Below are 15,755 nucleotides of genomic sequence, written 5' to 3' on the forward strand. Positions count from 1 at the left end.
TTCAGAGAACGAGGAAGCCCCAGGGACCCTCTCATCTCTCTCTCCAGCACAGCTGAGCCCAGCTTTTTATGTGGCTACCACAGACCCAAACTAGCATACCTGCACAGCAAGCCCTCCACCAACTGAGCCATTTCCCCAGCCCCATGGTCGATTCTTTTTTATTTTTTCTTTTGGGTTTTTGAAACAGGGTTTCTTTGTAACAGCCGTAGCTGTCCTAGATCTCACTCTATAGACCAGGCTGGCGTCAAACTCACAGAGATCTACCTGCCTCTGCTTCGTAAGTGCTGGGAATAAAGGTGTGCACCACCACCGCCCAGCTGGTCAATTGTTTTCAAACTTCCATTATTAATCAGAGATTTAGAAATGCCTGCATATATATCTGTCTGTGTGAGGGTTCCAAATCCCCTGGAACTGGAGCTACAGTTGTGAGCTGCCACGTGGGTGCTGGGAATTGAACCCAGGTCCTCTGGAAGAACAGCCAGTGTTCGTAACTGCTCAGCCATCTCTCCAGCCCCATAAAGAAGACTTTAAAGTTGTTACTCTAACCCTATTTTTGGAACTCGTCCATTGGAATGCCTGCAGAGGCAGTCAGCAGAGTTAGTCGGTATAATTCTCCATTCACAATGTGAAACAGTCACACTCAGCTTGGCATCTTCCCACACAAGCAGGGTCTCTGGGAAGCCTATGGCTGTTTCCAAAATTAAAATCTAACCTCAGTCAATCAATTATTTGCCAGTAACATTTTTTAAAAGAAGTGGAAGTTGTAGAGGAGAAAACTCCAAGTTAATCTGACTGCAAAAGTGAGGTAATGGCACTGTGCCTTTCCAAGAAGCCAGCCTGGAAGGAGATTCCTACTTACGGCATCAAAATTCTTATTTAAAAAAAAAAAACAACAGAATTTCTTTTCAAGCATACAAATCATACATTAAATACTAGAGGAAAACATTTCATTTTATCCATTTACATGGGTTAACACAAGAAATGTTGTGCCTGTTGTTCATATGACTAAATGTCCCTTCAGGACCCAAGAACAGCACTTGTAATGACAACGTGTCTCCAAATGAAATCAAACAAACAGTGGCACTAACCCTTTCTAAACCTCAGTCTCGACTCTAGAATAATGAAGTTCTACCTCAGTCAACCTTAAAAAGGGCCCATGCATGAAATACAGCAATGGACGCAGCAGGGGCTCAACAAATAACCAATAGTAGTACTGTTACAGATTAAATGTAAAATTCTAATAATTAGCATTTTGAATTTCTCAATTTCTATAAAAATCAAATATAATTCTAATTACTATAGATTTAATGCTAAAATGTTATAGAGGTGTAATATGTGGTTGAGGTGTAATATGTGGTTGAAGTGTATTTACTTCCCACACCTTCATAGCTGTACCCCTCCCAGGTATCAGTAACACTAATCCACACAAGGGCATGTAAACCTAAGGAGAGAAGAACGGTACCAGGAGAAGTGACACTCCAGTCCACGGAAGAGCAGACGGCCGACCCCGCAGAAGGGCATACGTAGGTTTTCTGGCTAGGGTGATTTTCTGTTACTGAAAATTCTGTCTCTGAAGTTTTCTCTGTATCATTTTGATCTTCCACGTCCCCATGAGTCTGGAAAGACACTAATCCAAGGCATACATACAATTAAAAGAAAACACGAAGGGAAAGTGTAGCAACTGCTTCCACATGACACACTCATGTATGAGACGCCTACAGTACATTCCACATGACACACTCACATGAGATGCCTACAGTACATTCCACATGACACACTCACATGAGATGCCTACAGTACATTCCACATGACACAATCACATGAGATGCCTACAGTACATTCCACATGACACACTCATGTATGAGACGCCTACGGTACATTCCACATGACACACTCATGTATGAGATGCCTGCAGTACATTCCACATGACACACTCATGTATGAGACGCCTACGGTACATTCCACATGACACACTCATGTATGAGATGCCTACAGTACATTCTGAAAGCTTTCTACAGTACAGTGAAAGAAAAGATAGGAAACCACAGCAGAACAGTCAGATTTGAAAACAGTTTTAGATATTGAAAATAGTCATCAAAACTAGAGTAACAGTGAGTAGGTGGAACAAGAAATGACAGGAAGCAGATTTTAGAAGACAGATTTAAAGGAATACTAGTGAATACACCACTGAGCCCTAAAGATGAAGAAATCATGAAACATTAAACACACATGCACACACGAAAGACACAACCGGGACTGGAGAGATGGTGCAGCAGGTAATATTTTTGCTGCCAAGGCTGACCACCTCAGTTTGACCTACAGGACTCCACGAAGTAGGAGAGAACCAACTCTCTCAAGATGTCCGGTGCCTTACAGGCATGCACCCCCACCCCAAAGCAAATAAACAAACGTGTAAGTTTAAAACATTAAATTGACAAGGTCCAAACACACTTAACAGGCATTTTTAGAACAGAGGGAGAAAAAAGGGTGATGGACACCACTCAAACTTCCGAACATTAACCCTTTGAACTGGAGAATCAATCTACTTAGGTGTAAGATAGAAATTCACACCTAGACATTGTGTCAAAAAAGAAAAATGAGTAAAAAGTAAATTTTAAAGCAACCAGAGATATTAAGACAGCAAGTAGACTAAAAGCATATAGGCAGTGTATGCTCAACACACACTGGGATAACGTCTCTCAAATGACAAGGGAAACTCTAGAATTAGAGAACACCTGAGAAGTCTGCAGTCAGCTCTATTCTATGACCTAAAAATCGCAGTAAAGCTAAGCTGTTTTCAAAGACAAGGATAATGTATCACTCACAGACTTGGAAAGAACTAATAATGGAAAGGGGGGGTGGAATCTTTGAAAAAACAGATACAGGATGCACGCAGGTGGTATATACATATACATGTAGGAGAATACCCATATAACATAACATAAAAATAAAAAAATAAAAGATTGGGAATAGGGCAGGGAGGACTGGCTTCAGCGCACATGAAAAAAGTATTTCTAGTGCTTTTTTGAAGCCAGGCCTCAGTACCAGCCCAGGTACGCAACACAAACCTTCTTCAGAAATGCTAGCGGCTTTTGAAGCTAACGGTTTTTCAACTTTAGGGCCAGAAGACAATTCAGCGTGATCTGCCAGTCCAGCCTGTGGAAGAAAACAAACACAGGAAAACAGCTGCTGTAAATGTTACACCTTTTGATAACGTCCAAATATCATAATTTTATGTATATCTCAAGCATTTAAAACACTACAACAAAATGAGAGAAACAGGATAAAATCTAGTGTGACGAACTGTCGGGATCGTGAAGAGGACGTGTGTACTATCTGTACAAGGGTTAGGAATGACTTCGCATGGTCCCGCGTGGGGGAGAAGGTTAGCTACCATCATGACAGCCTTCTACATCCTGACGAGGAAACAAGGCCCAGGGGTGAGCGATTTCCACAGTGACAGGTCATGGATTTCAACTCAAGCTCTTAAGCTTCCAAGTTAGTACTTGTTCACGGTGTCCTGGGAGTGCCCCGTCTCTCCAGGTCTGCAAACTGGTCTGTTAAACTTGGCAAATCAAAGTGCTGGAAACTGGAGATGAAGGAGGAAGGGTAATACATGTGGGGAATGAGGAAGGGGAGATGACATTATGGATATTTGAAAAAGTCCTAGGGAAACATTTTATAAGCTTACTTAAGAATATATATAATATACATGTGTGTGCATATACATATATATGTGTCTGGATTTAAATATGCTTTTACTACTAGTTCAGAAGACCATTTCAAAAGAGGGTCTTTGAAGAAAAGGTCATCAAGGACTTCTGATGCTCAGGATTCATTTGGCCATATCCAAGTTTGTGGTTTAAAAAAAAAAAAAAAAAACCATAAAATGACTACCACATAAACTGGAAGGTTGGTGATGCACGCATTTAATCCCAGCACTCAGGAGGCAGAAGCATGCAGATCTCTGAGTTCAAGGCCAGTCCTGTCTACAGAACAAGTTCCATGACAACCAGGACTATATGCAAGAAACCCTGTCTTGAAAAACAAAACAAAACAAAGAAAAAAGAAAAGAAAAATCTTTGAGAGGAGAATGACATTGAACACAGTGTTTTCAAATCACATTCTGGTTAGTAGCTCACACATTTTTTTCCTGCAGCTATGGCAGCTGTTCTCAGCTGGGGGCAATCTGAGTGCCATTTGACAAGGTTAGGGAAACAATGGCTGATTGTTATTACTTGGGTTTGCTATGGGCACCTAGTGAGATGGGAAGATAGAGATTTACCTGGAGCCAGGAGGGAGTGCGGCTCACTGGGAGAGCACCTGCCTAGATGTGAATGACCCCAGAACCACAGAAGAAAGAAAAACAAGTAATTATCTAGCTCCGTGTTCTCAACCTTCCTAATGCTGCCACCTTTAATACAGTTCTTTGTGTTGTGCTGTCCCCAACCATAAAATTTTCGTTGCTACTTTGTAACTAATTTTGCTACTGTTATGAATCATAATGTAAATATCTGTTTTCCAATGGTCTTAGGAGAACCCTGTGAAAGGGTCATTTGATCCCAAAAGTTCATGACCCACAGGTTGAGAACTGCTAATGTATCCTGTCAAAAATGCTATGTTTAAAAAAATTCTAGCTTAAATTTCCCCCCATTATTTAATAAAGTCAGATATCTAAAATTATATCATATTAATCATACTATATATTTAAAGACTTGCAGCCATCACCACAGGCTGCACACGCACACACACACCCCCAAAGCACTAGAAAATAAACAGATACCTTTTCCCAGTGTAGATTCAGCACTTCTGGTGCAGGGAAGTCCTGCTCTATGTTCTCCGCAATGGTCTGCACTGTTAACAGCTGTTCATCCATCTCCTGGAGTTTGGCAGTAAGACGTTCTAACTTTCCAGCAGCAGGCCTCAGAGTGGGGCGAGCAGCAGGCCTCAGAGTGGGGTGAACAGCAGGGCTGGGAGTAGGGCGAACAGGCCTTGGAGTGGGGCAAGCAGCAGGGCTTGGTGTGGGACAAACAGCAGGGACATCCTGAAGCAGGGTCCAAAGCAGAGATTGTTCCCCAGAGTCCAATTTTGTGCTCTGTTCCTTGAACTGGAAGTTTGGTTCTAGCAGATCTAAACATTAATCAGAGAAAAATCAGCATTAATTATACTTAAGATAAGGACAATCTCATTTTAAGCCAATATGCCATTAGTTTCCAAATTTCATTACTAGTTAAGAAACTTACAAATTCATTTCAGTTTCTAGACTGCTGAAGTTTATCTCTGTAGTAAATTAAACATCTGAACAATGTAGTACCACAAAGCTCTACACACACAGCAATTTGAATGTCACCTTTATCCCTTCTTACAAACTGCTACTGCATCAAAAAGCAGCTTCTGAAAACCAACATTACACAGTAAAAGCTAGACTCAGCGTTGGCTACTATGGACTCCAAGCAGAAAACATCGGAAGACAACGCCTTGCTTCTCTTCTAGCTGGCTGCCTCTTTCCTGGTCCCCAGCTGGGGAACAGCTCTACTCTTCACCATGTTTCCCACGCCAGAGGCCTGAGAGTAAGCGAGGGTTGCTATCCTTCCTATTCCAAGTAACATCAAGTACTGGTGATTCAGCCTCCTCCATGTCTCCATCCTATACTGCTTCGTGGTGATTCAGAATGCAGACCTCAAATAAAACCCCACTTTCCTCCTGTGTAATCTGTCACCCACAATGCCTAACAGGACCAATTAGAAACACAAATTTGATTGTTACTTTTTCCCCAAAACCTTTCCATGTGCCTCTAATGCCTTCACCTTAAAGGTCTAAATGTCTCAGTATGTCTAACAATGGCAGTCTTCCCTCCACCTCCAAAACTTCAGCTCTTGCTACTGCCTTCAACAAATCTGAACTTCCCAAACCCAGCAGGTGCCACAAAACTGCACTGTTGTGGTCATTCCTCTCAGTCTGAGTGCACTTTCTCCCTTCATCCAAGTCCCCTTGCTGAGGAACAATCCTTTTCTACACTATGAATATATATCACTCTCACTGGTTAACAAAAAGCTGACAACAGGCCGGCAGCTGGACAGGAAGCTAGGCGGGAAAGCCAACCTGAGGATGATGGGAAGGAGGGCAGAGCCAAGGAAGCAGGACATGCTAGAGGACAAGTAAAGTCACATGTCACGTGGCAATACGTAGATGAACAGGAATGGGTTAATTTAAGTTGTAAGAGCTACTTAGTAATAAGCCTGAACTATTGGTCAAGTATTTATAATTCACATTCAGCTTCTGAGTTGGTTATTTGGGACCGGGTGGTTGGGACAGGAAACTCCCGTTTACATCCCCTTTAACAATCACTGTTGGTATTGCTCCTTAAAATGGCCTGTCCTCTGGAGTAGATTAGATGCTGTGTTGCTCAGTCATCATCAGCCCTCGCAGCACTTACACGATGTATCCTAATAATCCCTTTACTCATCTGTCTTCCTTTCCCCAGTCACTGCCCACAGGCTGACAACCTGCTATTACTTTTTCACTCCTAGTATGGGTCCCTAAATGGTTACAGAAAGAGAAATCCATCAAAAACAGATTATTTTGCCCTCTGTACTTAGCTCACAGAAGTTTTATGAAGGCCAAGTTATGTAAGGAAGTGCTCTGAAACATGAGTTGTTTGATAGTTTCTGGTCCTGGTCAGCCTTCCCAGGAGAAGATATTGTCAGTGTTGATATTGTCTTACTCCCATTTCAGCTTAGCTCATATTTCTTTATTATCTGACTATTGGTCCCATTTATCAGCAGCCTGAAGTGATGTAAATAAGCAGACTACCTTTGATGAACACACTTTGTCCATATGCCATATGGCAGCCTTAAATGCTTGGTATAAGATTCATCAATCAGGGACAAGAATTGAGCCATTTACTAAAGTCATACAAAGCTCAAAAGAACCCTTTACTGACTTTTTGCAAAGATTGACTAAAGCTGTAAATAGAGCGATATCAGATGAAAAAGCTAGACAAGTACTAGTTCAATCTTAGGCTTTTGAAAAATGCTAATTTAGAATGCAAAATGATAATTGTGCCTTTGAAGGTCAGATCAGTACCCATAGAAGAATGAATCCAACACACAGTCAATATTGAGTCTCATAACTATAATGATGAGGCTTGGATAGGAAAGGTGACTCCCAAAGGTCTGAAGAGACATCAAAGTGCCAACATTTAATTGTGGTAAACCAGGCCATATAAGAAGAAACTGTATATAGGGCACTCATAGAAACAATGTTTCTTCTAGGAATAACCCAAACAGAAGTCCCTAACCTTCTGGATTATGCAGAAGATGTGGCAAAAGCCAACATTGGACCAATGAATGCAGGTCAACCAAGAGACAAGTAAGGTGACCCTTTACCATTGGGAAATGCCTTGGGGGGCCTCTTGCAGGCCTCCAAGTCAAACATGGTCCAGTCATTCCCAGTCACTGTGGAGTAAATGCCTCCACAGAACAGTTAGAGGATCCAATGCCTAATGTATAAAACCATACTGCTCTGGATGATAGAATAGCTTTGAAAGATGAATCAAAAATTCCAAGAAAAACCATAAAATGAATACTTTGGCAGACTTCCATAAGTGACCAAAGACAAGGGCACTAATAAATAACATTACAATTGAAGGTTTATTGGACACAGGAGCAGATGTGACTATAATTACACCAGAATCATGGCATTTGAATTGGCTTCTTCAGAAGGTAGATGTTCAGTTCCTAGGGACTAGAACCCAATCTCAGATAAGACAAAGCACAAGATGGGTTGAATGCATAGGGCCAGAAGGACAGAGGGGAAGGTTGAGGCCATATGTGGCTAATGTAGCTGTGAATCTATGGGGTTGTGATCTGTTACAGCAATGGAGTACCCAGATTAACATTCCTCCAATCTCAGAAACAAACCATAAACAATTCATGTTTCCAGGAATAATATTATAAGACACTATAAAAAAACAGTCACTGACCATTCAGGCTGTACAAAAACAGAGCACAACAGCTGTTGAACTATCAGAGGTACCAGTTAAAATGGTTAACTGACAAACCTGTCTGGGTTAGATAGTGGCCTATGACATCAGAGAAACTACAGGCCTTAGAACAGCTGGTTCAGGAGCAGCTAAATGCTCAACATATTGAAGAATCAACCAGCCTATGGAACTCTCCCATATTTGTTATTAAAAAGAAATCTGGAAAATGGAAAATGCCTACAGATCTGAGAGCCATAAATAAAGTGATTCAGCCAATGGGCTCTCTACAGCCTGGAATGCCTTTAATCGCCCTCAGGAAAGATCTGATGCAGATAGATTTAAAGGAGATTTACAGTAGAAACCCAGAATGGCCTTGGCACATAAGGGAAGGATCAGGTTGTGTTTAGGAATATATACGCTTAAACATATACACACAGACATGAACAATTAATTTAAAAAGAGGTCATAAATTTGAAAGAAAGCAAAGAGGGTTATGGGAGTATTTGGAAGGAGAAAAGAGATAGGAAGAAAAATTATATAATCATATTATAATCTCAAAAATAAAACAAACAAAAACCCTGAGTTACCAGTTGGCTACCATGTCCATGTATTTATTATGTGCTATTACAGAACTTCCTACACATACATTTTATCATTTGTATGTGTGTGTATGTGATGGTAGGGCAGACAGTGTGTGTGCCACCATATATGTGTGGAGGTCAGAGGACAATGTTAGGGAGCTGGGATTGAACTTGGGCTATCAGGTTTAAGAGCAAGAGTGCTTTTACTGGCCCTGAATTTTCCTCCTTTTCAAAGATGAGAATTCCTTTTAAACATCAAAATACTAAAGGACTCTGACAAGATGTTTATTTTCAGCCTTATTAGCTGGGGAAAGATGTGTATAAGTAGACCTGAAGTCTTCTTGCAGACTACTGTGGGTTCCAGGCTTGGAGCCATGGCTGAACTTCATTTATATACTTTACCCATTTCTCTTTCAAGTGCTTTTGGAATGATCAAGTAGCAATACTTCTTTCTTACATAACAGGAATCTAGGGAGGGTGGGCCATGCAGCACATCCTGGCTATTTACCTCTGTCCTGTTGCCTGTCTGATGGCATCACTGAGAAGATCCCAGGCTCCTTGACTTCCATAACACTTGCTCTACAGCTTTTCTCATCCAGACAGGATAGAGTCATTTTTGCAGGCTCAGAAATTAAACCCAGAGTAGAACTTGCAGATTCTATCAAGAACATAAAAGATATACAAACACTGATTGTAAATGTCTAAGCCAGGCAACTGAGAGGTTAATAGAACACTTCTAAATGTCAACATGAGCATGTATCTAGAGATCTAGGAGATTTTGGGTAAGGATAACAGTGCTAAATACATCTTAGTGTGTTTAATTTATTTTAACGTGGGAAAAAATATTACCTTGACCCTCAAAAGTATGAGGGGGAACAGCATTAACAACTGAAGCTGCCATACAGTGCAACTCTGCAGACGACGGGACTTCTGGGGGATGGCTCTGTGGCTTGATAACATTATCATCTGAAGGTTCTTCATTAGCAGGTAACTCCAACAGATCATCAGCTTCAATGTCAATCACATCTATGTAAGTGTGTCTAGCCTGAGTTAAACACATAGTAATCATTTTTTAAATTTTAGATGACTACAAAAGGGGTGGTGGTGTTAATTTGTCATCCTTATTACCAACAAGCAAGCATCTGCATGCCTAACTTGAAGAAAGCAGCGATATGTCAGAGCTTTCTAGTTTACAGCACTATAGGGCATAACACTTAAGTAACTTTTGTCCTTTCTTACAAAGCCATGCACATTTTTATACTAATTTCACCCATAAAATGGGGTACTATATGTATGACCATAATAAGTTTGACACAAGATTATTATTAAAATTCAATGGACAAACCAAGGCTATTACCAAATGAGGTGGGGAAGGAGACAAAGGTTTCTCTGATATTCCAGTGGGAAGTTTGACATTTAGATATATATCTGGAATCAAGAGCTGAGGAACATTCAAAGGTTCATGACCTGGAAATTAAGAAAATCAGAAATGTTAAACATGTCTGTAGTCATTAATTTTCTAACAACAAATCTGTAACAAAACAATATAAAATGTGTATTTCTTAAAGATCTAAATAGAAGCTTCCTAGGTATAAATATATTAAATAAAATTAAACCAATTCTAGTCTAAGGGCGATTTTTCTATAAAGAAATTCATAATCAAAGACAAAGGACTACCCTTATGAATAACATACATGGATAAATAAGGTATCTAAATTTTGTAAAAAAAAATTACAATTTCCTATTTCTATTTTAAATATATTAAATTATTTTACTTAAGAAAAACACACATATTAGCTACACTTTAAAAACTTTTCAATAGTTAAGTTTCACTGAGATATAATTCATACTCTTAATAATGGATTTAGGATAATCACAGGGCTCACTGCAAACTTTTACAGCTTAAAATGTTAGGGGCTGGAGAGATGGCTCAGCAGTTAGCCCTGGCTGTTCTTCCAGAGGATTCAATTCCCAGCACCCACATGGCAGTTCACAACCATCTGTAACTTCATTTCCAAGGGATCTGACACCCTCATACAGACATACATGCAGACAAAAACACCAATGCACATAAAATAGGAATAAATAAATCATTTCTTAAAGATAAAAATAAATAAATAAGATGTTTTGACATCTGAATTTCACCAGTTACTTGCCTCTTATTCAATAGTAAATAAAAAGGCTTTCCTGTATAGAGGTAAGCAGACAGTGAAACTCTGCTTTTGTTCTAGGACTCAAATCTACTTTTCTAGCATTTTGTTTTTAATAAAATACTACTTTAAAGTTCATATGTAAAATACAATTCATGTCATATTGACTTTACTGAAAAATTGCTAATGAAGCTTTGAACTTAAATCACAGGTTAGCTTTAAAATCTGAGAAAAAATAAAAACATTTAAAATGTCATCCTATCTCTATGAAGCCACTTGCTTGGTTAAACTGTTTTGTAGCTGACATAACTTTAATAAGTCAAACTTAATCTCAGAAAACAAAGAATTCACACCTGAGGTGGCTGAAATGACTTGTTGATTTTTACCACTTTCAGAATCAACTTCTTGGGAAGTAACTTCCTTATCTTGAAGTAAATTCAAATATATGAGGGAAAAAGAAAAAATAGAAAAATAATTTCACAAACACAAGGAAATTAAATATATAAATACAGATAATTAGTGTATGTAAAAGGTGGTGGGAAAATAGATTGCCAGCTTAATTTTTAATTTTTAAATCTGAGTGTAGATTTTACTTTACTTTATTTAACTTTGAGACACGGTCTTACTACATAGCCCGAGCTGACCTGGAACTCATTATGGTGATCAGGCTGGCCTCAAATTCAGAGATCCCTTGCCTCTGCCTCCTGAGCTCTGGGTTTAAAAGCATGAACTACCATGCCAGCTAAGATCCTAATCCTTAAAAAAAGCAAAGAAAGGTCAGGAGTGGTGGTGCACGCCTTTAATCCCAGCACTCAGGAGGCAGAGGCAGGAGGATCTCTGTGAGTTCGAGGTCATCTGGATCTACATAGCCAGTTATGGGCCAGCCAGGGCCACATAATGAGATCCTGGCTCAATTCCCCTCAACCCAAAGAGAAGAAGAGAGAAGAAAGAAAACAACTCTAAAAATTGTCTACACATCAATGCGCTCAACAATCAGAAACTGGTTAAATATTTGATGGCGCAACCACCAAAGGAACATGCTTACAGAATACTCTTGGCAACAGAAGGGGATGTTTAATGTAAGTAGAAATCAAAGGAAATGAAAAGGACACAAGCCCAAAGCCTCCCTGAAAATAGGCTAATTGGTAATTTTCAGATGTGAGGCGACTACAACATTATTTTACATGACAAAAAAAGGTGTTCCATGCCATCCAATTTTCTCAGACTTAAACAACTAATTAACAACGTATTAAGGATTATTACATAATATCAAGTATTTTAAACACCACTTAATTAGCATTTATTAGTATGCATGAACTATGCAATAATATTGAATACACATATGTATCACCTTCAACACTGCTGCAAACATACTGTGATGTCAATATAGTATAAAGAAATTGCATGTTAAGATACATTACGAGAGTGTCTAAAGGTAACAGGAAACAACCAACATTGGGACATGACAGTTAAATTCTCACGGTAAAATGAGAAATATGGGAATAACCAGGGACCAGCAGTTCAGATAGTCTGAAAGGACACTTTTCCTATGCTCTGTACCTGGCTTTGTGAATGTATAATTTCATACTTATCACTGCTTGCTTGCTATATTATATCAGTGAGTACTTAAGCATTTATAAGAAGACAAAATCAGAGGAGAATTCTGGGAAAGTTCGTACACTTCTGCTCATAGACAGTCACTTGCCCTCTCAGACTAACCACAATCTAGTCTTCTTCCCACGCCAACTTCACTAGCCAGAACCCCAAGCCTCTCACTCTAGGGCTGCATTTCCAGTGAAGGAAGCTCATGGCTAGGGAGTCTAATTCACAACATTCTTTAGACTCACTTGAGATCTTTAACACGCTAGCAGTGAAAATCTCTATTTGATGTTTTACTTAAATTATACATTCAGTTTATCATAAATGCTATTTCAGGTTATCATAAATGCTATTTGTAATTTTTCCTAGGAAATTAAGGAGAATAACTTGGGATAAGTAATTAATATCACATAATTTAAAATTCCCTTTAAATCACTATCTGAAAGAAAAAGTATGGCTGGGCGTTGGTGGTGCACACCTTTAATCCCAGAACTCAGGAGGCAAAGGCAGGTGGATCTCTGAGTTCGAGGCCAGCCTGGTCTATACAACGAGTTCCAGGACAGGCTCCAAAGCTACACAGAGAAACCCTGTCTCGAAAAATCAAAGAGAGAGAGAGAGAGAGAGAGAGAGAGAGAGAGAGAGAATAAATACCTTATCAAAGCTTTAAAAGATGTTACTTTTTAATTATGTGTATGTGTTAGTATATATGCTGCCTAAGTACAGATACCCACAAAGGCCAGAAGACTGCATCAGATCCCCTGCTGCTGGAATTACAGTCACTTGTGAACTACTCAACATGGATGCTAGAAACTGAACTCGGTCCTCTGGAAGACAGCAAGTGCTCTAACCACTGAGCTATGTCTCCAGCTGTAATACGAACTTTTTCACTTTTCAAGTATTTACCTGGGTCTGTGTTTGTACTTGCATCCTGACTTCCCACAGCTTTCTTTCGTACAGAGGCCAGGAAATGCAGTCCAGCTGAAGTATTAATATCATCTTCTAACATTTCTTAAATACAACAAAATATGGACAGCAATCACTGAGAAGCCAACATGTTATTGGAAGTCCAGTAACTAAAGGTGTGTGTTGGGATGTTATCAGAATGCATTTTCTACATGAGGTGCTGTATAAACTACATCTTAAAGACACAGTGAATCAAACGAACACTCGTAGAGGACACCGTTTGTCAGGCCCAGAAACCTAGAGCCTTCTCCTCTAGCTACTGAAGGTCCAATGGAAGCAATGTGACCAGACCGCTCCTGTAGAAAACTAACCCACCTGTGGAAAGCAGCACTGAATGAATCAAACTGAAGACCATCAGATAAGGTTCTGTAGCAGTTTAACAAAGGAGGTAAGAAAGGCTGGGGCGAGAAACTGGGCAAGAAGGCAAACTAAAAGGCAGCATTTGGGGGTTGTTTTTGGGTTGATATTAATATAAATGGAGATAGAGAACACAAAAGGGAAAAACAGTTGGGAGAGGAAAGACAATGAATTCCGACTTCATGAGTTACAAGTGGTCTTTCCCCAAGCAGAGAAGCTCTGCGGGAGCAGAGTCAAAGTCCTAAATAGATTATGGCAGTCTGAGTTAGAGTGAGATTTTATAGGAAGATGGCCTAGGAAGACCAGATGAAATAAGAGATTAACAATTACACATAATAAATTAGGTATAATGACAGACATAAAACAATCGGGCGTAATAAACACATATTTGGTCTTTGTTCTTAGTTTCAGGCAGTTTTCTACACCTTTAGAAGCTCTTAAATAAGAGTGAGCTTTTTATTCACAGTGACCAGAGTTGATGCTAATGAGGTAACTCCTGGAAGATCCCTAAACAGCTTCAGAGTCAAGGCTGGTCATGGGAGGAGCCAACTACATTGTTAAAGGGTTAGTACCTACTGTACCCCCACCTGTGGGGAGGTGAAGACACTGAAGACTGATTTCAATAAATGATTTAATTAAGTATACAGGGAATCACAGAAGTGTTGTTTGTTATGACACAATACACATCCACTGGTATACTACACATTCATTAAAAATGGAATCATACGAATGACACTGTTCGGAACTGACACTCGCATTTCTAACACACATATATTTTCTATGACAAATTCAATGCTAGGCATAGTCACCCATAACTCCCTTATTTAGGCCTTTGACATTCTGATTAACTACATCACTCTACTGCAGAGCTTGGCAAACTTTCTCTGTACAGTGCCATGTAGGCGTATGTAAGTCTTTGTAACAACTCCTTTACTTTGTTGTGGTCTGAAAGCCTTGAGAGGTTATGTTACAATAAAACTGTTCATAAGAGCAGGCATGGTCTCAATCAGGCCTATGTCAACCACTACTCCACTAGATGAGAAACAAAGTACAAAGACCCTCCTCCACCTTGTCAAACAGAATAGGAAAGTAGCTGTGGAGGTTTGGATAAGAATGGCCCCCACAGGCTCATATATTTGAATGGTTAGTCATCAGGGAGTGGAATGGTTTGAAAGCATTAGCAGGACTGGGAGGTGTGGCCTTGTAGGAGGAAGTGTGTCAGTTGGGGTAGGTTTTGAGGTTTCAAGAGCCCATGCCATGCCTGGTCTCGGTCGGTGTCTCTCTCTCTCTCCTTGGATCAGGATGAAGCTCTCAGCTACTGTTTCAGAGCCATGTGTGCCACCATGCTCCCTGCCATGATGAAACTGTAAGCAAGCCCCCCAATTAAATGCTTTCTCTTATAAGGGTTGCTTTGCCAGGGCATTAGGGGTGCATGCCTATAATCCCAGCACTCAGAAGGCAGAGGCAGGCAAATTTCTCATTTCGAGGCCAGACTTGTCTACAGAGCCAGTTCCAGGATAGCCCCGCCTCAAAAAACCAAAAAAAGTCCTGTGGTCAAGGAGTCTCTTCACAACAAGAGAACACTGACTAAGACACTAATTTAGTCTCAGTTTTACATTTATTTTTTACTATTTCTTCTCTCGTCCACCCCAAGACAGAGTCCCTCTGTGTAGCCCTGGTTGTCTTAGATCTTGATTTATAGTCTAGTCTGGCCTTGAACTCAGAGATTCACTTGCCTCTGTCTCCTGAGTGCTGGGATTAAAGGTGTGTATCATCACCGCCCAGCCTTATATTTATTTCTAAAAAGCTGACTTAACATTAAACTTAGACATTATATTAATCATGTGTATACATACCAAAAGGAATTTCAAATTTTTCCAAAGGCTGAGAATCACAATGTCCTAGTTGTTCCTAAATGGAGCCAAACAATCAACCTATTAATAACTCAAAGGCATTTATTATTTTTGAAAAAAATTCAACTAATAGCTATGAAGATTGAATTCTTAGTGACAGGTTCAATTCCATCATTTTAGGCCTGTTTACTCTGTCAAAGCAACTGTACAAGAGTTCATGAAATCCACAAGTCAAGCAATAAAAAATAGTATTACCAATTTAATACCA

The 15,755-nt window shown here is 39.8% G+C and overlaps 1 protein-coding gene across 15 annotated transcripts in view; it reads right to left on the bottom strand.

Moving 5' to 3' along the window:
• Nucleotides 1-15,755, bottom strand: part of Cplane1 (ciliogenesis and planar polarity effector complex subunit 1) — a 97,749-nt gene that overhangs the window by 17,353 nt on the left and 64,641 nt on the right. For 9 of the 15 annotated variants that reach the window (XR_008219477.1, XR_008219478.1, XM_052743164.1 and 6 more), the window contains 10 exons: nucleotides 15,491-15,545; nucleotides 13,218-13,322; nucleotides 11,069-11,140; nucleotides 9,923-10,032; nucleotides 9,415-9,610; nucleotides 9,074-9,223; nucleotides 4,784-5,130; nucleotides 4,286-4,327; nucleotides 3,069-3,156; nucleotides 1,463-1,627 (listed from right to left, as the gene is read on the bottom strand). Coding sequence is in view for 13 of the 15 variants with exons in the window: in XM_052743164.1 (XP_052599124.1) it covers nucleotides 1,463-1,627; nucleotides 3,069-3,156; nucleotides 4,286-4,327; nucleotides 4,784-5,130; nucleotides 9,074-9,223; nucleotides 9,415-9,610; nucleotides 9,923-10,032; nucleotides 11,069-11,140; nucleotides 13,218-13,322; nucleotides 15,491-15,545 (1,330 nt within the window). In the remaining 2 variants the exon portion in view is untranslated. Of the gene's footprint in view, nucleotides 1-1,462; nucleotides 1,628-3,068; nucleotides 3,157-3,866; nucleotides 4,039-4,285; nucleotides 4,328-4,783; nucleotides 5,131-9,073; nucleotides 9,224-9,414; nucleotides 9,611-9,922; nucleotides 10,033-11,068; nucleotides 11,141-13,217; nucleotides 13,323-15,490; nucleotides 15,546-15,755 lie in introns of those variants that run through there. The other 6 variants (XM_052743168.1, XM_052743165.1, XM_052743166.1 and 3 more) reach the window with 5 other exon arrangements.

The sequence above is a fragment of the Peromyscus californicus genome, unplaced genomic scaffold, assembly GCF_007827085.1.
Source record: "Peromyscus californicus insignis strain IS unplaced genomic scaffold, ASM782708v3 Scaffold_18__1_contigs__length_77618521, whole genome shotgun sequence".
Taxonomy (NCBI): Eukaryota; Metazoa; Chordata; class Mammalia; order Rodentia; family Cricetidae; genus Peromyscus; species Peromyscus californicus.